Source organism: Globicephala melas, chromosome 14 (assembly GCF_963455315.2).
Source record: "Globicephala melas chromosome 14, mGloMel1.2, whole genome shotgun sequence".
In the NCBI taxonomy this organism is placed as follows: Eukaryota; Metazoa; Chordata; class Mammalia; order Artiodactyla; family Delphinidae; genus Globicephala; species Globicephala melas.
Window position 1 is genome coordinate 81651994 of NC_083327.1, and position 20955 is coordinate 81672948.

Sequence of the window (20955 nt, forward strand, 5' to 3'; positions counted from 1 at the left end):
AAGATAAATATAATGAACATCCCTACACTCTTCACCTAGATTCACCAATTGCTACTATTTTGCAAGTTTCTTTCTCTCTTTATAAAGATACATATACACACATAATATATATTATACATAATATATATACACTGTAGATACATTGTATATGTGCGTGTGTATGTATACACACGCACATATATACTTTTTGCCAAAACTGTCTCATAGTTGTGCACATCATGACACTTTAGCCCTGAATATACACCTCCTATGAACAATGGCATTCTCCTACGTAATTGCAATATAATGACAATATTCAGGAATTTAACATTGCTTCAATGTTATGATCTAATACTATGTTTCTGTAGATCTTTTTTTCAGAGATTATGTAATTTTCCCCCGAATACATTTTTACCTCTTCCTGCTTAACCAACTCAACTCAGGACCTAGCACAACATGACACACACAGAAGTCCCTAAATAAACATTAGTTGAATGAATGAAGAGATGGATGGAAGAATGAAAAGTTCTTTCGATGTGTCTTCAGACTTCAAAAGGTGCGTGACTGAGCACAGTTCGTGAACTCCATGTGGGAATCACACGACCTTCAAGCTCTTCTCATTGATCTTGGCAGAAACCCCACACCCAACAGGATACGTATTTTGCAACTGTGGCTTTTTGTCCTCAGCTGGGTGATATTTAAGTTACTGGTGCTTAGAGGCACCATCCGGAACTTGGCAAACCTGCTCAAAGTGAAACATGTCAGAATCTCTGTTAATCATCCCTCATACATCCTACAAGCACCCAGGCTCCACCATCACTTCCAGCTACTGGGAATGCAAACGAGCATTGTAAAAAGAAAGCAGGAGGAGGACGGAGCTCTGCATTGTAGGATTTCACATCCGACAACAAAGAAGGGCACAGCTTCTGCTGTGATGGCATTCATGGTGTCAGAGGTGATCTGTCACAAAGAGGCTTTTGCGGAAACTGACAGCACATTCATTGCCACGGGGCACAGCATTCAGTGAGGCAGACTTTCCCCCCTCATATTTGACGGAAATTGTCTACTCATATCCGGTATCAAATAGCCCCAGCAGAAAACTCTACTTAAAGAGTGCTCTTTCCACCAGAGGACGGGTCCCGGCGTGAGGCTGTGCACACGGCAGGTGCCCCCGCCCTGGTTGTCTCCTCTCTTGCTGGCATCTACGGCAGGGGCATCCTAACTATGGTGGTAGCCAGATAGAGTTCATGATCATGCCTACTTTTCATTGGAACTTAAGGTAGCTGAACTTCAATCTCTCCCTTCGGACAGTTTATAATTTTGCTTTTCCCCCCATATTTCCTATGCATCCTTTTAAGACTGTAGGCATCCCAAGTTCTACATAAAATCTCAGCAGCGAGTTATTGTTAATATGTTTTATGGGCGCATCAAAGCAATTATCCTAAAGCATGCTCGAGACAAGGATAGCTGGGTTCTAATTGTATCTAATAGACTTCAGATGAATAGCACTGCACTTCAGAAGCACACAGTTATGAAGAAAATTCTCTTTTTCATTTTGGTTTCCTTCTCTCCTGATTTGTTTGAAAGACTGAAATTTGACTCTTGAGGGTGGAGGATGAGTTTGGGAATCCTTCCCCACCTCCCAGGACGCTTCCATCCTGTGCCCAGTTTCCCCGTTCTTCGCTATCTGCCCAGCGCCGCCCACGTGACGTGATGAAAGCTGCACTGTTTCACATCTGGAGCAACTCTCGGTCCACGGTTCAGGGACCCAAGTCCCCCTGGTCTCTTCCGGGAACGGACTGGCTCCCGGACAATCGCCTAGTGTCCAGGCAGGGGCCCCTTTCCTTTCAGAGGACATTTGATGTGAAGAGATCACTGTTCATTACATCAGGGGAGGTAATCTGGCAGCTCTGCGCTGGTGCTCCAATTCTATTTGGTTTGTAAACTATAGATTTTCTTTACTGCGTGTTTCCTTTACACAGCTTGTCTTTGTCTAGATTCACAGTATTTCCTCTGACATAATCATCCTTCAAATATTACCCGAAACAGCAGTGGTGGTGGTGGGGTCACAGAGAAATACCCAAATAGTTCTATCTTATTATACTAGTGAACTCTTTCCTACAGGATACAAAAGACACTGATAAGAATATTAGTGTCTGTTGTCTTGGCAGCAGGGTTACTGTTAAAATAGTGGAATTTAGGGACATATTTTGGTTATTTTATAAACTGCGTTACTCTGCCTTTATCTATGAAACCCAATGATCGATTTCTTCAAGGAAGTGATAAAACATTAGTTAGAACAATCACAATCTTGGATAAATAAAACGACAACCAATAAAACCGCCGACTACTTGGTTGAAAAGAGTACTGTGTTACCCGCTGTGAAGGGACAACACGGAACTTGGATAAAAGCTGGGGAAGGGAAACTGCTGACAGCATCAGCTGGTGTCTTTCTGAAACTCAGTCTTCAGTCACACTGCACTTGCTCACCAATGTCTTCCACGTATTTGCTTTCGTGCACCTATGGGGATATGGGGAGTCACAGTGTTGGATTCTGATATATTTTTAAAAATCTGGATTAGAGCCAGCTGACTGAACTTGGTTAACTGGGTGAGTAAATAATCCTGCAGCATAAACTGTTCACCTGGAATGATGCACTCGTTTTGAGGTTAAGGATGCAGGCGAAACAAATCTTTGCATCCCTGTCCCCGAAGGAAGGGCTTTTCAGTGAGGGGGTCCAGAACCCGGAGCTCAGCCTCCAAGGAGGCGGGTGAGGCCACTTCCTAGCTGGGTGACCTTGAGCAAATCAGTCTCTTCAAGGGTCTCTTTCTTCCTGGGTCAGATGAAGTCAACCGGTTCAGAGGGGTGGAAGAGAAAAGCAAATGAGATGGTGTCTGAGAAGTTCTTAGCACAGTGGCTGGGACACACGTGCTTGATACATGACTGCTATGAGTACTACTAACTCTAACCAGATGTTGCTGTTGTCTTAAAAGAAGAGATACACTCACAAAGGTATGTTTAGGACTTCCCTGGTGGCGCAGCGGTTAAGAATCTGCCTGCCAATGCAAGGGACACAGGTTCGAGCCCTGGTCTGGGAAGATCCCACATGCCGCGGAGCAACTAAGCCTGTGCGCCACAACTACTGAGCCTGCGCTCTAGAGCCTGCAAGCCACAACTACTGAGCCCACACGCCACAACCACTGAAGCCTGCACGCCTAGAGCCCATGATCCGCAACGAGAAGCCACAGCAATGAGAAGCCCACGCACCGCAACGAAGAGTAGCCCCCGCTTGCCACAACTAGAGAAAGCCCGCGTGCAGCAACGAAGACCCAACGCAGCCAAAAAATAAATAAATAAATTTATTATTTTTTTAAAAAAAGGTATGTTTAGATTATGCGTTTTAAGAAAAGAACGAAAGAACCAGGGAAGGTCTCAATGCCTCCTTCCTCAAAGTGAAGATACATTTCCTTGTTCTGTGATCTCTGTGCAGTTAGAATGCAGGATAAGACTTAAGATATACAGGAATTTATTTTCCTATTCAGGGAAAAATGTACTCATTTACCCAAGTAAGTTTACCCATTCATTCAAGACACATTTATTAACTCCTAGCAGGTGACAGGTATGAACATACTATTTTTTTCAGAAAGATATTTCCTATATTTCTAATCAAGGGATTTTCTTTTAACATTTATTTGTGTCTTGCAAATTCCCAGGATACCTTCTGCTGGAAAAACCTACCTCATGTTTGAAAGCAAAGGCTATGCCGCTGTACTAATTTTACGTCAAGTCCGAATTATAGCAAACCTGGTGTCTGTGAATGCCCTTGAAAGGTTTATATGGTGGCCAGTGTTATGCCAGCACTCATTCAGTTGTGAGCAATTGTCTTTTTCAAGGTGGAGAATTCTAGAATGTTTACCTTTGACCTTGGCCTTCTGTGGATTTGTGCATCTTCGTCTGCTACCCTTGGGCTTGTGTTCCTGGGCTCTGGGCTGCAAAGTGCTCTCCTTTGCATCCGAGGCTCCTGCAAAGTGCCAGCTAGACAGTGGGCTGAAGCAAAGCTGAATTACGGAAGTAAAGAAGAAGGAAAAGTGAGAAGGGAACAGAGAGATGGTGTATAAGAGGAGGAGGGTGGGCGGACAGAACTTTACCCACGTGGTTGGCTATTGAACAAGTTGATACATTAGAGACAATACAAAATGTAGTGCATGTAAAGGATATTTCTCCTTTCATGGATTCCGGAGGGAGAAGAAGTCAAAAGGAACAGGTCAGAGATGCCCAAGTCAGAAGGGGGATGGGGCGAAAGTGCGTTTGTCCAGCAAGAAACTGGCAGGGCCCCTTCTAAGGGGCCCTTAGAAGGTGACATTGTCCAACTGGAAATAGGGGAGCGACCGAGGCATCACTGCTTACACCTGGTTCAATCTCCAGTCCAGAGAATATGGCAAAGGGGACTGAGTCACTGATGTAACCCTTAGAGTTTCCTTACGAGGGGATGGCCATTCTGGAGACCAATGGACTTCTCAATAAGTCCAATAAAATCAGTTTTTCTTCCAGGGCTAAAACAAATGACTGTTTCTCAGGCTGAGGACCAGCTGAAGTAGCTGATTTGTGTTATTTGGGCTGTGCTGTTTAAAAATAATACAGTATAATCACACTCATGTGGAGGCCGGAAATAAGAAGAGAAGGAGGGTCAGATTCACCGCTGCTCTCCTACACACCCACACCTTCTGAGCGCAGGGGCAGATGTAACTGTCTGCACTGTGTATCCTTTTGTCTTGTCTTTTCATGCTTCTTAGCCAAGTGTAAAGAGTCAATTTGGTGTCAGTTAAAAGCACACATGGTATTTAAATTGATAAGAACAGATACTACACTTGATCTTAGCCAAAAGGCCGAAAAAGAAAAAAAAAAAGCACACACGGTAGAACTCCATTGTACTAATCATCTGCTGATGACCCACCAGGAGAAGCTTGGGAGCCAAGTTTGGACTTATGTCCAAAGAAGAACCCTCGCTCACCCCAGCTAACTGAGGTTTTATATCAACATTTCAAATGGAATGGGAGACACAGCTCTTTAAGAAGGGGCACTGACAACAGGAAATTAAATTCTGTAGGTATTTGCCAAGGATGTAAAATGTGATGCAAGTTTAAATACTGGAAACTGCAATCCAGTTGGCACCGGGAAAACAATGTAGGAAAACGGTCATGTGGCTGGCTTTTGTGCCTGAGACATCATTTCGTACCTGGAATCGTGATTTGCTGTAAAAATTCTGAAGTATCTGACAGGATGCTTTTAATTACACAAGTAATATACACTGTCTTCTCGTTTGCAGAAAACCTTAATAGCAATTAGAAACTTCCCAGATGAGCTGTGACGGGGTTGAGAATCGAAAAGCTTGGGTGGGAAAGCAGAAACCCAGATTTGGTTGTTTTGTTTTGGAGAAACTGAGCTTCAGTTTTAGGTGAATTCGAGCCTTCTTGACGGGTTACCAGACAGTACAGCCCCTATTCATCCGCAGGCAGTGGATGGGATGGTGCGGGGCAAGCTTTTCCTGAATTGCCTTAAGTGTATATTTGCCATCTCTCCTGCGGCTAAGAGCCGTTCAAATTCACTCCCAGAATACCCTGGTACTTTCTCCAGAAATGGTCACTCCAGAGCACATCTTCGCACAGGAATCACACCGCTGTCAACAAGGTGATGTCAGCCAGACAGGAAAACAGTCTGTAGCCGTGGATCTCGGCAAAAACCTCTCCTGTGTGGACACACGGGGAATTTGAAAGGAAGATGTGTCGGTGAAATGACATCACCTCAACACACAATACTGCAGGGACGCGGCGGGCCAGCGGTCCTCAGTGGGGAGTGGTTTGGTCTCCGGGACACTGGCAATGTCTGGAGACATTTGGGGTTGTTACCACAGGGTCGGGGGCTGCGGGCATCTCGGTGGGCAGAGGCCAGGGACCCTGCTGAGCATCCTGCCGTGCTCAGGCCAGCCCCACAACTGGGAATTATCCAGCCCCAAAGGTCAGCAGCGCTGAGGCTGAGAAACCCTGTGTCAGCGAAGAGAAAAGGAGTTTCAGGTCACAGGACCGCTGTGCCAACAAGGAGTCTGTGTGAATATTAAACATAGTCAACTTGCGAGCTGGGAAGTGGCTTTAGAGAGCTGCTCCTGTCTGGCCTGTGAGCCAGTTCATCCGATCTCAGCGGAGTCCGCTTGTCCCACGTGAAGCACCGGCTGGGCAGGCACCGGAGGTGTCTCCAGGATAAATCTGCAGAGGTGGTGGCCTCGGCTTGTGAACAGATCCATGCGTGGTGACCAAGGAGCAGAACGGGCACCAGAGCTTTTCTCCCTGTGATCTCGTGATTCCAGAAATTACTGATCCGGGGCTGCCGTGCTTCTCATTTGTTTTCAGACCATGGAACACACTTCTTTTCACAACTGTCTTGAATATTCACGAAGTCTAGCTGTATTTTCATAATACAGTGAGGAAGATGTGACAGTGTATCACTGTCCGCATTTTACAGAGGAAAACCCACGAAGGAGGTAACTGACCTGCCTAAATTAAGAGTCGGCCAAGACCAGTCACAACTGCTGCTGGTACAAACAGGAACCATTTGTTTGGCACTTACTGCGGGCAGACAGTGTGCTGAACACGGCATGTATGTGTCTCATTTTATCCCCTTCCCTCCGCCCCATCCTCACTGGGACTTGGCTGAGGGCCTGAGGTCCGGCTTCACAGCAGGGGACTGGCCCACCTGGGGCGTGAGCCCCTTTCCCCCTCCTCCATCGCTGCCCCCCACCCCACTCCGATGCGGGTACAGAGTTCTCAGATTGCAACTAGGAAGAAGGCTCAATGAATCATAGCAAAGAACTTTTTTATTTAAATGGGATTGACACTTCAATCATAGAAATGGTTTGATCTCCATTACAATTTTTTTTTTCAAAACGTAACTTCCCATTCATTTTTACTACATCGTGTAGATACACAGCAGGCAGATAAGAGCACTGAATCCAATTGATGCATTCACTTGCTCACTCATGAGACAGTAAGCACCTGTTGTGTACCAGGGAAGGTTCTAGGCCATGGGGGGTGGCGGGGTGGTAGTTAGGATTGTTGACTCTAAGCTCTTGTCTTCAGTGTGCTCACAACCTAGTGTGGGAGGTGGTGAGTCACGTTACAAGACACACACACAAGAGAGGTGTGACGTGCTGGGACATTTCAGAGACAGGGAAGAAAAAAGCCTGGCTGAGTTTTGACGGGGACCGTTTGCCTGGAGCCTACAGCGTGTGGGAGTGTTAGAAGGAGACGGGCTGGATTCACTGAGGAGTGTGGTTCACGTTCTCTAGTGGCTGAGGTGCTGTTTTTGGCTTCCTCATCCGTATGGACTCTGTCAGTGATGTCTGTGCCTTTCACCCAGGGGTCATCCTTGTCACTCATGTCTATTTGGTCACCAAGGTCTGCCCCCCCCCCCCGATCCAAATGGCTTCCACATAGGATGGCCTGGGGTAAATTACTTATTTCTGTGATCGTTTCTCCTCTTCTATAAAGCGGGAGTAATAAAAGTGGTATGTAGGGACTTCCCTGGTGGCGCAGTGGTTAAGAATCCGCCTGCCAATGCAGGGGACACAGGTTCGATCCCTGGTCGGGGAACTAAGATCCCACAGGCCGCGGGGCAACTAAGCCCTCATGCCACAACTACTGAGCCCGTGAGCTCTGGAGCCCACAAGCCACAACTAGAGAGAAGCCTGCGCTCCGCAATGAAGAGCCTGTGTCCCGCAACTAAGACCCGACGCTGCCAAAACTAAATAAATAAATATTAAAAAAATAAAAGCTACTGTACTCCAATAAAAGTTAATTTAAAAAAGCCTTTAAAAAAAAAGTGGTATGTATATGATAGATGTGAGGATTAAACTGGACACTTAGACACAGGAACCCGGACTTTGGGGGTGCGGAGATGACTGCTCTGTTTCCAGTGGCCCCCTCTTTGCCTTCTCTCCATCCCCTCACCTCCTTTCTTTAGGCACCTAACGTCACCCTGGACACCCTGGAGGCCCTTCTGGTTTGTTTCTTCTCTGCTAATCTCTCCTCTCTCCAAACACTTCTGCCACTAGTCTCTGGTAGGAACCCCTTCTTTCTTCCAGGGAGTTTAAATAAGTAAGGTTGTTGGACTAGAAATAAGTTATTAACTCAATTGTTTATGAACTCATTGTTTTTCCAACTCATTAAAGGTACCTTTAAACACTTGATCTTAAAGTTCCGAATCAAGTGTTTTTTTCCTGCACTTGGGGAAGAAGTTTTGCTATTTGCATCCCTCCGTTCATTTGCACATGTGTAGGCAGAGTAACCATGTTGCCTTATTAAAGAACTCCAGACACCCAAACTATAGAACATTAAACGATATATCTAGATCGTGTGTTTTCTTCTCAATCACAGTTAATTAAAGCCAAACTACATTTTTCGAGTTCCTCATGGGTAAAGACATGTTGTTCTCACTTCAGCCATGTGGGTGTCCCCAGTTTTTACCCTGAACACCAACGGCTTAGCGGAGAAAGTTAGGAGACGCAAGATTTCTATTTCTTTTGAATTTGTATTGTTAAATCAGGAAATATTTTTAAAGGTAACGGTTGAACACTGAAAAGGTGAAAATTGCTTTAATTTGTAGCAGGAAACCAGGCTCACTTGAAATTTCTATGTTTGATTGAAAGGAAAAGATCGCATTTGAATACTTATCCCTGAGACCAGAAATGGATATAAAATGCAATTAATCGATCTGCTAATTGTTCTTCCTTGTGTGAAGAGCTGTTTAGTGTTTACTACCCACCATGACTGTTCTGTGGAACTGAACCAAACCGGGGTCCAAAGCCCTTCTGTGCTTTCCCTCCTCCCTCCTGGGTGTGGAGGAAGGTTGGGGGAGGGGGAGAGGAGCTGCCCGCTTCCCAAACTATAGAACATTAAACGATATATCAGCATCCAGCAGCCTCTCTGCTCTCCGGCTTCCCTGGGGTCTCTCCCAGGGTATCCGCGGGCCACCTGCTCACATGGACTGTCCCTTGGGCAGGCGTAGCTCAGGCACGGTCTCTGCCTGGGTCTGCCCTGGCTTGGGCAGCAGGATGGGTTCAAAGGCACACTACACTGCTTTTCTTAGAAGGAGGCTCTATGAACAGCACAAAGGACAGGCGTTAGAGGCCTCCTGGCCAGACTTCTTGCTCTAGGAGTCCTGTGTGAATCGTGTCTTCTCTCTTCTAGAACCTTCACTCATAACTCTCTATTTTCCACTTCTCCCTATGTGCTGGCTCCTGAGGTCACAATCCCATCTTAAAACAAACACCTGAGGTCACAATCCCATCTTAAAACAAACACCTCACCTTGACCCTTATCTGTCCCCCTGCCACCAAGTCCCTCAAGAGAACAAGGTCATATTTGCTCTGTCTACTTTTCCATCCTCCATTTATTCTTTTTTGGTAACAGTTTATTGAGATATAATTCACATATCATGCAATTCACCCATTCAGGTGTATGATTCAACAGCTTCAGTATATTCATAGAGTTACGGCATCCGTCACCCAAATCAACTTTACAACATTTCCATCACCCCATGAAGAAACACTGTGCCCGTTAGCAATGGTTCCCCATTCCCTCCCCCACCCCAGCTCTGTTTTCCATCTCTGTGGATTTGCCCCTTCTGGACATTTCATATAAAAGGAATCACACAATATGTGGTCTTTTGTGTCTGACTTATTTCCTTTGGCGTGATGTTCTCAAGCTTCATCCATGTTGTAATATGTCGCAGTATTTCATTCCTTTTAATGAACAAATAACCTTCCATTCTGTGGACAGACCACATTTTAGTTTATCTATTCAACAGCTGATGGACATAAGAGCAAAAGTTCCTTCCTTTTGCTCTTATGGATAAAGTTGCTCTGAACATTCCTGTACGAGGTTTTGTCTGGATAAATGTTTTTATTTCTCTGGGGTGTGGTTGGTCACCTTCCCCTGAGGCATGTGGCTGAAAGGGGGAGTGGATAACCTAACAAAATCAAGGTCTCTCGGGAAAAAGAGGGAGCGTAGATGCTGGGTGAATAACCAATAGTTGTCACTAAAATGTTTCTTCTTTTTATAAGGGTTAATCTTCATGAGCATATGCCTGTACGTCCCACCCATGAGTCATGTTCTCTATCAAGTTTAGAAAGCATCCTTCAATTTCTAGTTAAGTGTTGTTCATTAATAATGAACATTTATCAAATGTCTTTTGCCATCAAAGGAGATTATTTTATGTTATGAATTTTGCTATAGTGTGAAATGCTAAACTTATAGATTTCTCAATACTAATTTATCATTAAATTAATGGGATTAAAACTTGCTTGGTTGTAGTGGGCAGTTCTCTTAATACATTGTTAAAATGGTCTTTATAGTTCTTGATTTAAAATGCTCACATCTAAGTTGGAATATGTATGTAGGGATTCAGTTCTCTGGACCATAGGCAGATAGTTTAGCTCATGCACACATGATAAGTACAACTGGTGAGTATTAATGCAGAGATGTAGCAAGGCAGCCTGGAAAGGAAATTCAGCAGTTGGAGGAGGTTTTGTGGCCTGAAAGTCTACACAGAATTGTCCAGTCAAAGCAGAGGCCAGGAAACCCTCGGTGCCATTATCTGGTCTGCACGGAGACCCTCCACACCTCTGTCTGGGTCACGGTTAACTCACAAATCAGACCAATTTGGACATATTCAAGCCAACAGATGGAGGTTCAATTTTAACAGAACCTTGAACATGGTCGACCTCTGTACCGTTAGGGTCTCCCCACATGGGCATCACAGCACGGATGTGTGATGCCCACGTGGGGCACAAGCATCCCAGTAAGAACCCCCAGTACGCTCTCCACAAGAACCCCAGTGAGAACCCCCAGTACATATGCACTAGCTAGTCTGGTCTCTGGTCTTAGATTCCTGGTGGGCTTCTCCCTTTAAGTAACAACTTTTGTTTTCTCTATGAATATGATGCCTTCTTGTTATAAAACATTCAACTACTATAGAAAAGCACAGAAAAGAAGAGAAGAATCACCCCAAATCTCACTACCCACAAATGCCAGCACTGCTTTTGGTTTAAGCCTCTTTCCAGCCATCAACCTCTGGGAAACATACAGATGGAAGGATCAGCAGATGTGGATGTAAATACATATGATTTCATTGTATAAAAAGTGAGTCATACTAGACAGGCTCTTTTCTTGTTAAGTAGCAACTTTCATTTCATGTAAAGTTGACAGAAGAAAAAGAAAATGCAGTGAAACTGAATGGACTGCTAAATTTATATATAAATACTCCTTCAGAAGATATATTAGTTCCCAAATTTGCCTCTAATGTTGAGGAATTACAGTCACTGCGGAGAGGTCAAGACCGTATTTTTTGGCATATTTTTCCACGTTGGACAATCTGGGTTGACTTTGCTTGAAAAACCAGGTGAGAAGCTCTCATCCATCTTCCGATCTCCCCTGCCCGACCTCCTACCTTTCTTCCTCATGTGCTGTAAACATGACTCCCTGGGGGCTGCTTGTTTGCTTTTTCTTACTCTTTCCTCTGAATTGACCCGATGGGAACCAAAGCTCACGGCCTGGCCTTCAGCCACGGCACCTCCCTTATCACTTAAATCACATTTTCGCTTCTGCTCAGATCACTTATTTGGAAGGAGAAAGTTTAATCTAAAATACTGTGTAACAATTAGAGATGCACATCTCATCTTTTACAGACAGGTTAACATGACATGGCATCTCTTAGTCATTTCTTTACCATCTTAAGGTGTCATCTAAAATTATCATTCTGAAGAGTCTATTTATTAAAAATGACTTCTCAGTAGCACAGAGAGCCACATAAAACAGTCTAGGAGGTCTCTCCTGAGATTGGACTGGCCTTTCCACAGTGTGTCAGAGGCAGAAAGGTGCACAGGAGCCACTCCTTTGCTGCCACCAAGGCCACATGCAGACGTGGCCCTGATCCTGTGTCCTGTCTCCTGGTTGAAGGGACACCAGCCTCACAGCCACTCAGGACAGCCTTGGGTTTACGCGAGAGCTCTCTCTGTCTCACTTGTCACATTTAACTGATTACCAAATCCCATACTTTTTTGGGGGGGAATAATTTTAGGTTTACAGAAAAGTGGCAAAGATGTAGACAGCATCCCTTTATATTTGCCCAGCTTTCCCTAATTTTAGCAGCTTACATAACCACGGCACAATTATCCCAACGGAGGCATGAACATTTGGTACAATACTACGAAGTGAACTACAGACCTGATTTAGATTTCATTCGTTTGTCACTCATGTCATATTTCTGCTCCTGGGTCCACTGAGGCGGAGACTTCAGGGCCTAAGTACGTATGTACTGAAGTCTTTCTTGTCCTGGTCAGCACGTTGCCTTCACTCTGGCCCTCAGCTCCCCTCGCGTCCACTCTGCGGAAAGCCTTTGAAATGACCCCCTTTCTCCAGTCCCACTCCCCTTCAGCCATTCCTTACAGAATGATCTTTCATAAATGCAGATTTGATAGTGGACCTTCCTTCTCAAATGCCCTCAAAGTTTTCCCTTCATGCACGACGCGGAGTTGAGGCTTTCTAGCAGGGCCACGTCTGGATCTGCTTCTCCGGCCTCATTTCCCTTAATTTCTCCCAATTCAGGACCCACGCAGGAAGGTCCCTGTGCTCTCTGTGGCCGCCGGCTCACAGCCTCTGGGCCTAATGCTGGCCGTCCACCCGCTCTCACTCATGCTTTCAACCTGCCCCTGGGAAGTTTCCCCTATCCTTCCCCTCGCCAAGCCTGGACCTAGCACAGCTTCTGTTAGGGTGCTGACCAAACTGCATTGCGGTTGCATATCTGTCTCCTCTGATGGGTTTGTCAGTCTTTTGGGTTCTTTTCGGCTGCACCGCAGCTTGTTTCGGATCTTAGTTCCCTGACCAGGGACTGAACCCGGGCCCTCGGCAGTGACAGCACCGACTCCTAACCATGAACCCCCAGGGAATTCCCTGTCAGTCTTGAGCAGAGGAAATTTGTCTTTATTTCTGTAGCCCTGACACCCATCATATTCAGTGCTCAGTAATTGTTTGTTGAAGACGTAGAAAACAAACTTATACTTACCAAAGGGGTCAGGGGGGATAAATTAGGCGTTTGGGATTGATAGCTACACACTACTATATATAAAATAGACAAACAACAAGGACTTACCATATAACACAGGGAACTAAACTCAGTATTTTGTAATAACCTACAGTGGAAAAGAATCTGAAAAAGAATGTGTGTGTGTGTGTGTGTGTGTGTGTGTATAACTAATTCACTTCTCTGTACACCTGAAACTAACACAACGTTGTACATCAACTATATTTCAGGCAAGCAGGCTGGCGACAGCGGTGACTCAACCACGGCTGATGCGCAGAGCTCGTGTGAACTCATGAAATTGGAACGTCTCCATGACAAATGGCCCTGAACATAAAGCCAGCTGCTACTGCAGAGAGGTACTTCAGAATTCAAAGATTTTCAAATACCACGTGATGGGTCCCTGGTGAGAGTCAAGGGCTTCCTATGGTATCAGCCCATCCTCTTCTTAGTGGGACAAACTCCTTGGGAGGCATCAGTAGCGGTCGGTCCGGCTTGAGGGAGGCTCAGGAGAAATTTCAGGTGGGGGTAGGGGTGTCAGGCGGCGACAGTAGCCAAGGCTGCTGCGCCTGCTGGAGGCCCGTTCCTGGGGCCAGGCTCCCCAAAGTGTGGCCCACGGCAGGGAGCCCAACTCATCGTTCTTCGCCCAGGATGGCCTCAGTTTCTGAACTGCCAGTCCGTGTGCAGCAGCCCCCTCAGTGCTGGGCTCCGTGGGAAGGTTGGTCATCCCCACAAGAGGCAGAGAAGATGCTCACGAGAAACTCAGAAGGGTCGTATTCATGGGGGGCTGGAGACTGAGTCCCGTCTTCCCAGAGCTTCCACCCAACTCATTTTTCTCCCACTGCACCCTGTCCAAATCCATTTGGCAAAACTCCTTTGAAAGAAGCAGTAGAGTGTTTTTAAATGGTTCGTTATCATTTGTGTAAAGTTCAGGTAATGCAAGGACTGAATTATTGATTGGAAAATCTTCATTTCTTGGTTGCGTTCAATCTGGGCAGCTTAAACTGTCACGAGAGATTAAAAACTGTTTTTCATTATAAAGTGATATTTTCACACTGCCAAGAAACGTGCAAAGTAGAGACAAGTGAAAGTTCACGTATAATTTTGTCACCATAGCAAAATGCATTTTAATATAGGTTCTTCAATCACTTTTTCTTAGACTTAATTTTTAAAAAATAATTGCAATTACAGCATACGTACCATTTTGGTAAGCTCCTTTTTACTCCCCATTACATTATAAACATTTTTTCATGATGCTCAGTAGTTTTCATACCCAAACTGTTTAATGACTACGTGAAAAACACTTTTGAATTAAACTGGGAAATTTCAAAGAAATACTTATTAACTTAATTAGCATACAGTTGATCATAATGAAGTCCTGACAAGTTGTCATTTTAGAAATCTATTGGCATGGGAAGATGCTCATCTTATGTTTTTAAGTAGAAATTAGTAAGATGCGAGATAATTATTTCTAAACGGTGGTTTTAATTTTTCCTTTTTGCCTTTTTTACTTTCTGGAATGTGATAGTGAAATAATTACTTTGTAATAAAAACACAAGGAACACTTTCCAGGGGAAAAAATACTGAGAGGAGATTTGATGCTTAATAGCATCTCACAAAAATGCCATTGAAGTCACTCTGAGTTTGGAATTAAGAAGCCAAGAATCATGGATAAGACAAATTATCTATAGAAAGGAAAAACTGCAGAGTTTGTCTTTGCTAGTACAGTTGGAGAGGTTTTTCAAGAACAGCCAATGTACAGGTGAGGTCACCCGGGCACTGCAGGGGAGGAGGGTTCAAGGGGAGAACCCTTTGAGTGCAATTCTCAGGGACTCCCAGCTAAGGATACCTGATCTGAGACCAGGGATTTCCGTCCTGCGTCATACGTGCCTTTGGAATGGAAAGTGATCGTCTGCCCAGGGGACACTGGTCATACAGCTGAGTCGCTTAGCTCTGAGTCTAGGCTCCACAAGTTAGCTTTTCACTGTGGTTTGATTTTCAAGTAGATTTGCTCAGAACTCCAAAATGCAATTCCCTAGTTATGGAGCCTGGAATGTGGCAGGCCCGGCACTAGGTATTGTGGATACAAAGGCGAGTACTATAGTTATATTCTCCTTATCTGCTCCTGGGGGGTAGAGATAAGTAAATAAGTGATTAAAGTTTCACACGTTAAATGCTATTATGAAATATATATATGAATGAATTATAATAAATATGAATAAATATAAAAAATAAATATTTGATTCCTGGCCCATGGTTCCTAAAACCTTTGGAATCCCTGGAGTGATGTGTATGCTAATGAGATGACTGTGGTCGGACCTTAGGTAGCTTCAGGATGGGGGCTGCCTGTCAGGAAAGTCAAGGCACAATTAGAGGGTTGGAAATTTTAGCCCTAAGCCCTGACATCGAAGGAAGGGAGAGGGGGAGGGGCAGGAGGTTAGGTGAATTACTAATGGCCAACGATCTAACCAATCGTGTCTACTTAAGGCAAATTCCATTAAAAAACCCTAAGCAATTGCGTTCAGACAGCTTCCCAGCTGGCGAACACGTTGAGGTACGGGGAGGGTGAGGCACCCGCAGAGGGCATGGACGCTCGGCACACCCCTCCCCATCCCACGCCTGCCCCATGCAGCTCTTCATTGGCTGTCCTTGAATCTGAACTCTTTATAACAAACTGGTAACAGTGAATAAAGCACTTTCCTGAGTTCTGTGAGCCATTCCAGGGTAATATTGAACTTGAGGGGTTGGGTCATAGAAACCCCCGATTTATAGCCCGTCGGTCAGAAGTATAGGTGGCAACCTGGGACCTGTGGCTGGTGTCTGAGTCGGGGGTGGTCTTGAGGGGCTGAGCCCTCAACCTGTGGATTCTGACATGTACTCTGGGTAGGTAGCATCAGACGGAATTGACTCGTAGGATACCCAGTGGTGTCGGGAGGACCTTGTTGGTGTTGGGGAAAAAACACCAGACAACTATGACTCAGGAAGTAGTGCAGCTCTGGGAACACAGAGGAAGGGACCCTAATGCAGACTAGGGTGGCTGGAGAAGGGTTCCTGGAGAAGTGGATTAAACGGAGACCTAAGGGTGGCCAGGCAAAGGGGGAAGATGGGGCTGTAAAGAAAAGATTCCGGGCAGATGGAAAATCTCAGGAGAAATCAGGAGGTGTGCTTCTCCTTGCAAATATAAATTGTAAATTGACCCTGTAGCTTCCATACCTCATTCTCTTATGAGCTAGATTAGTGTGAGTCCATCTTCTTGGGTCCGGACACCTCTCGACACAGTGACAAAGTTGATTCTCTCGGCCTACGTATCAGAGGGTGAGATCAGGGAACACCGAGGTCCCACTGAGACAGTGTCACCAACGTGAGCGCCAAACGGATCTTCCCAGAAAATACTCCCTGCCTTGTTTTGCATGATTATTCAAACTGCAGTGAAAGTTCTGAAATATTTGTGGTTGGACAGTTTATTCACAGTGGGTAATCTGAAGACAGGCCCAGTGTTGTTTTGAAATAGGGTTTTCTTTTCAAAACTGACATAGATACTCTCCGTGGTGTCAGAAGTGGCCTGGCGAGGGTAACGGGGGGTGGGACGCGTGCGCCAGTGATGTTAGCTTCCCCGCTCCGGTTGCTCCTTTTGAGTCGGTAGCCACACCTGCACTTACTCGTCTCTACTCACAGTGTCAGCTCTTTACTGTCCCCCTGGAGAGTCGGCATAACAGCTGGATCTTGTCCCTTCAAGCCTTTCAAACACAGCTGGCAACTTGCCTTTGTAGGAGAATTTCTGGGACCGTGGAGAAGCTGATCCAACACACTGAAATCCACTGCGAGTCCGTCACCCGCCTCTTCCACGAAATCACTAACCCCGTGAAGGGACACACACACCTTCCCGGCGCCTGCAATTAGTTTGCATTCGTTCTGTGCTTTTCGTTAGTTTGTTCGGGGGTCTCCACTGACTAGTTCATCTATTAATAATAAGGAACACTTCCTGAATGTCTCCCGGGTGCAAGGCACTGTCTTAAGGGCTTTATGTGAATCAATCCATGTAGTCCTCATACCAGCCCCACGAGGTGGCTGCTGTTACTGTCCCCAGGGTTCACACCCAGGGGGGCAGTGGAGTCGCTCACTCAACTGCTTTCTCTGTCTTCGTTTCTAGAAACGTGGTGTTTCCTCAGAGCACTTCCTGTGATGTTTGGCACCAGGGGCCCTCGGGGTGTGCTGCTTGCCCCAGATATGTAGAGGAGCCCTCCAAGAATGTTCCATCCACATCATGGAGACACGGACTCCTTGTAAAGTGAACAATGCACAGCCACCAACACAGAGCCAAAGAAGCGCAGAGTCAACACACCCACGCTGAGAGCAATGCAAAGTCACCCAACGTTTCTGCAGTGACATGGCAGAAAGTCCCGCGGTCTTTCCCAACACAAACTTCTGTTTTAAACAGTTATTAGAAAAGTTATGCTGAGAAGGCAGGAAAGTAACTGTTAGATTTTTAAGTGATGGTTTGCTTTTCAGAGCCCTGTCAAAAATTTTTAAAAATTTTACTGAAATATAGTTGACTTACAATGGTTGTGTTAATTTCTGCTGTACAGCAAAATGACTCAGTTACACATATATATTCTTTTCCATTATGGTTTATCACAGGATATTGAATATAGTTCCCTGTGCTCTACAGTAGGACCTTGTTGTTTATCCATCCTGTATATACTAGTTTGCATCTGCTGACCCCAAACTCCCAATCCTTCCCTCCTCTCCCCACCTCCCCCTTGTAGAGCCCTTTTAAATTTTGATAGCACTGGAGAAACTACCTAGTTTTAAAACAGCCAGGGTTCATCTGGAGCTCAGAATAGAGACACGATGGCCACGGCCTCACCAGGTAACCCTTTCGGGCCACGAGGGACACGCCCTGGGCTTCCCTCCCACACCTTCAGCATTTATTGATAACATGTCTTCAAAGATGGACTCAGAAACTCTTTGGATACTTTTACTGACAATTTGAGCACAACCTTAGACATAGTTGCCACGGATTTATTTACACAGTTCAGAGAAAAGTAAAGATTCTTCTGCAAAGACTTTATTTCTGTTCTTTTGCTAGATTCACAGTTTGTTGCACCGTTCAATGCTCAGACATGTTCATTTATAGTGGTTTGTGATTCACACTCATTTACAGCGGCTGCTTGTTCTTTAACTTGTTTTAAGAATCAGTATTCTATTCTGAAAAGAAAAAGAAGGTACCAGCAGGGAAGTAGCAGGGACCTAGGACGTCTACTGCCTGCAGGAGTGGGAGCAAACCTTGTCTGCCTGGCACACCCAACAAACCATGCAGATCGGGAGGGGGCAGTAATAGCAAAGTCATTAAACCGCAAAGCTGTGGCGGGTATAAGATGCTGGGTGCCCCCCTACAGAGGGAACCACCTGACTGTCCTGCCGGCTCCGCGTACGGAGCTGCTACCTGCTGGAACTGTTGGTAACTCGCAGGCAGGCCCCGCGTGCGTTCCAGGCTGAGCCCTGATGCCAGCCATGGGGATGTGGGGCTCCAGCCTGGTGACCTGCCTCTTTCTTACTTGGGAGACTGGCTCTCCACTATCTCTGTACCATCCATAGGCTCCCTGACAGGAGGTGGCAGCCTCTGGGCCGTGCTGGGGAGGTTGGATTTTCCGACAGAGTGAAGCCATGTGAGGCCGTTCCCACTGACGAGGCTGCCTCCCCCCTATCATTTCCCAGCTGCAGGACCTCTGAGGAAGACGGAGAGGGGGGACTGTCCCTGGATGGATGGTTAGGGACAGAGGGACAGATGTCCTGGGGGAGTCTGCTGGGGTCCTTCCCTCTCTCCCTCCAGCAAGGATTTCTGGTCCTACGTCTACAAAGACAAGGCCTGCTACAGAGTTCATAATTTCCAGGGTCTCTAAATCCAAAAGAAACCCTGTGCTCTAGTGAGAGTCATTACACCCTCAGTGATGGTCACGATCTTCCTGAGAAGGCGGACGAGAACAAAGACAGTGGTTTGACTTTTCCATCACACGCTGTGCTGTGGAGGATGGGGTTTGCCGCATTCAGTGTCAACACAGCTCTTTTTGATGTATTGTGAATGCCTCAAAAATAAAAAAAGGACGAAAACTTGATCACCAATCCAGTTCAAGCCATGTTAACGTGAGGAAGTATTCTCGTGTGAGTTTACGTCCTAGAGAAAAGAACTCTGAATAACCCGTTGGGGGGGCAGAGCCCCGAGTGGGCTGTCCCGAGCCATGTTAATTACACTTATAATGGATTTTGGTCCCGTAGCACCGCGATTCGTCCCCAATGACCCCCTTATCCTTTCAGGCACATTTTTTGTTGTTGTTGCAGTCTCCCTTTGCACTCTGTTGCTTTGACAACTTTAACCTGAATCAGATCCGAAAGGGGTCCAGAATAAAATATTTTGATACAAAAAAATGTAGTTAACATGGTCCAGGTGGACAGAAAGTGCATAAAATTTCATTTTGATGATCTGGAAACGCTCCTTCTTTACAGATTCTGCTTTAATAACCTGCATGTTTGTTAACACTGAGAATCATTATGAAATCATTTCTAAAAGTGTCCCCTCTAGAGGCACCTTATTCATTACATTGACAGTGAAGCCAGATGTATGAGCTTATTCTCCAAGCTCAAAATGAATGTTTAAAATCAGATTCTGGATTGAGTAATATTTTCAGAAAAACAATATCTTTCTAACGTTGCGTATAATTAAATGAAGTGAAAGTACACTAAGTTTTGATTTCTTCCCTATACGTTTGAACACTCAATGTTCAGATTAAGTTTCATAATTTCTCAGTTAGTTGACAAGCTGATTCGTGCAGAGTTGATATTTCATTAATGCAATACATAAAAATAGAATTCTTGGGGATAAACACATGGTTTTGACTATTGCCTGTGTTCTTTGGGAATAGATGCTTTCTGAAAATTTAAATAAGGGCATCGCTTTTTAAGCTGTGAATGTCGTTCTCAGAATCGATTGCAGTCAGTCTTAGAGAGAACCAGTGACAATAGTTCCTCAAAACTAGTTCCCACCTCACCAAAGGCTTCTTCCCATTGTTTGCTGAAGGTAAAAGGCAGGTAATTGAACCTGAGAAATCTCTGTGTATTTTTCCAGCCTGACTTGAATTCACTCAAGAATGACAACCCGTACAAAAGGCGAATTGCGCTGCCATCCGTGCCCTGGTGTCCGCGTATCGCCGAGGCCTGTGAATACGTCCTGATGGTCTCACCATTAGCTTGGCTGTTTCCCAGGGGCACAATGAAAGGGATCCTGGGAGCTTCTCTTATAACTGTTTTTGTGATTTTGGAAAGAACTTGAAGTGTGTGTGTGTGTGTGTGTGTGTGTGTTTAGAGAAAGGAGAAGTAGCAGATGACACTAGGACACTCTGTATGTTTCCCAGCGGGATGGCGGCTGAGTGAGCCTGCGTGGCCACTGCTCCAGCTACACGTCGAACCAGTGGTCCCCCATGCAGGCGCGGTTCCACTCCAAGCCGCAGTTCCAGCACCACTCGAGCTGGCACTGGGGCTGCGGGCACTTCATGTGCATGCACCCTCCTGTGGGCAGACAGAGGCCACAAATAAGCACCCGGGAAACACTCCCGCACCAACCTTCTGTTCCAGAAATGCTGCCTAACAGAATTATTGCAAGCCAAGAGCAGAATCTGAACTGAGGAAAACAAACCAGAAAGCCCACTGGGAAGTTCTAAAGTTCTGACATTCGTTAAGAAATGAGAGAATAACCTATATGGGAAAAAAATCTGAAAAGGAATGGAGATATATATCTGATTCACTTTGCTGTACACCTGAAACTAACACAACATTGTAAATCAACTATACTCC

At 45.5% G+C, this 20955-nt stretch overlaps 1 protein-coding gene and 1 pseudogene across 12 annotated transcripts in view; both read right to left on the reverse strand.

Moving 5' to 3' along the window:
• Nucleotides 1-20955, reverse strand: part of AGPAT4 (1-acylglycerol-3-phosphate O-acyltransferase 4) — a 1427829-nt gene that overhangs the window by 141616 nt on the left and 1265258 nt on the right. The window contains exon 12 of one of the 12 annotated variants that reach the window (XM_030852994.2): nt 20482-20670. The exons of the other annotated variants lie outside the window; for them this stretch is intronic. Within the exon in view, the coding sequence (XP_030708854.1) occupies nt 20558-20670 (113 nt within the window). The 3' untranslated portion in view covers nt 20482-20557. Of the gene's footprint in view, nt 1-20481; nt 20671-20955 lie in introns of those variants that run through there. 12 annotated transcript variants of the gene reach the window in all.
• LOC115851579 (U2 spliceosomal RNA) lies at nt 4781-4877 on the reverse strand (annotated as a pseudogene).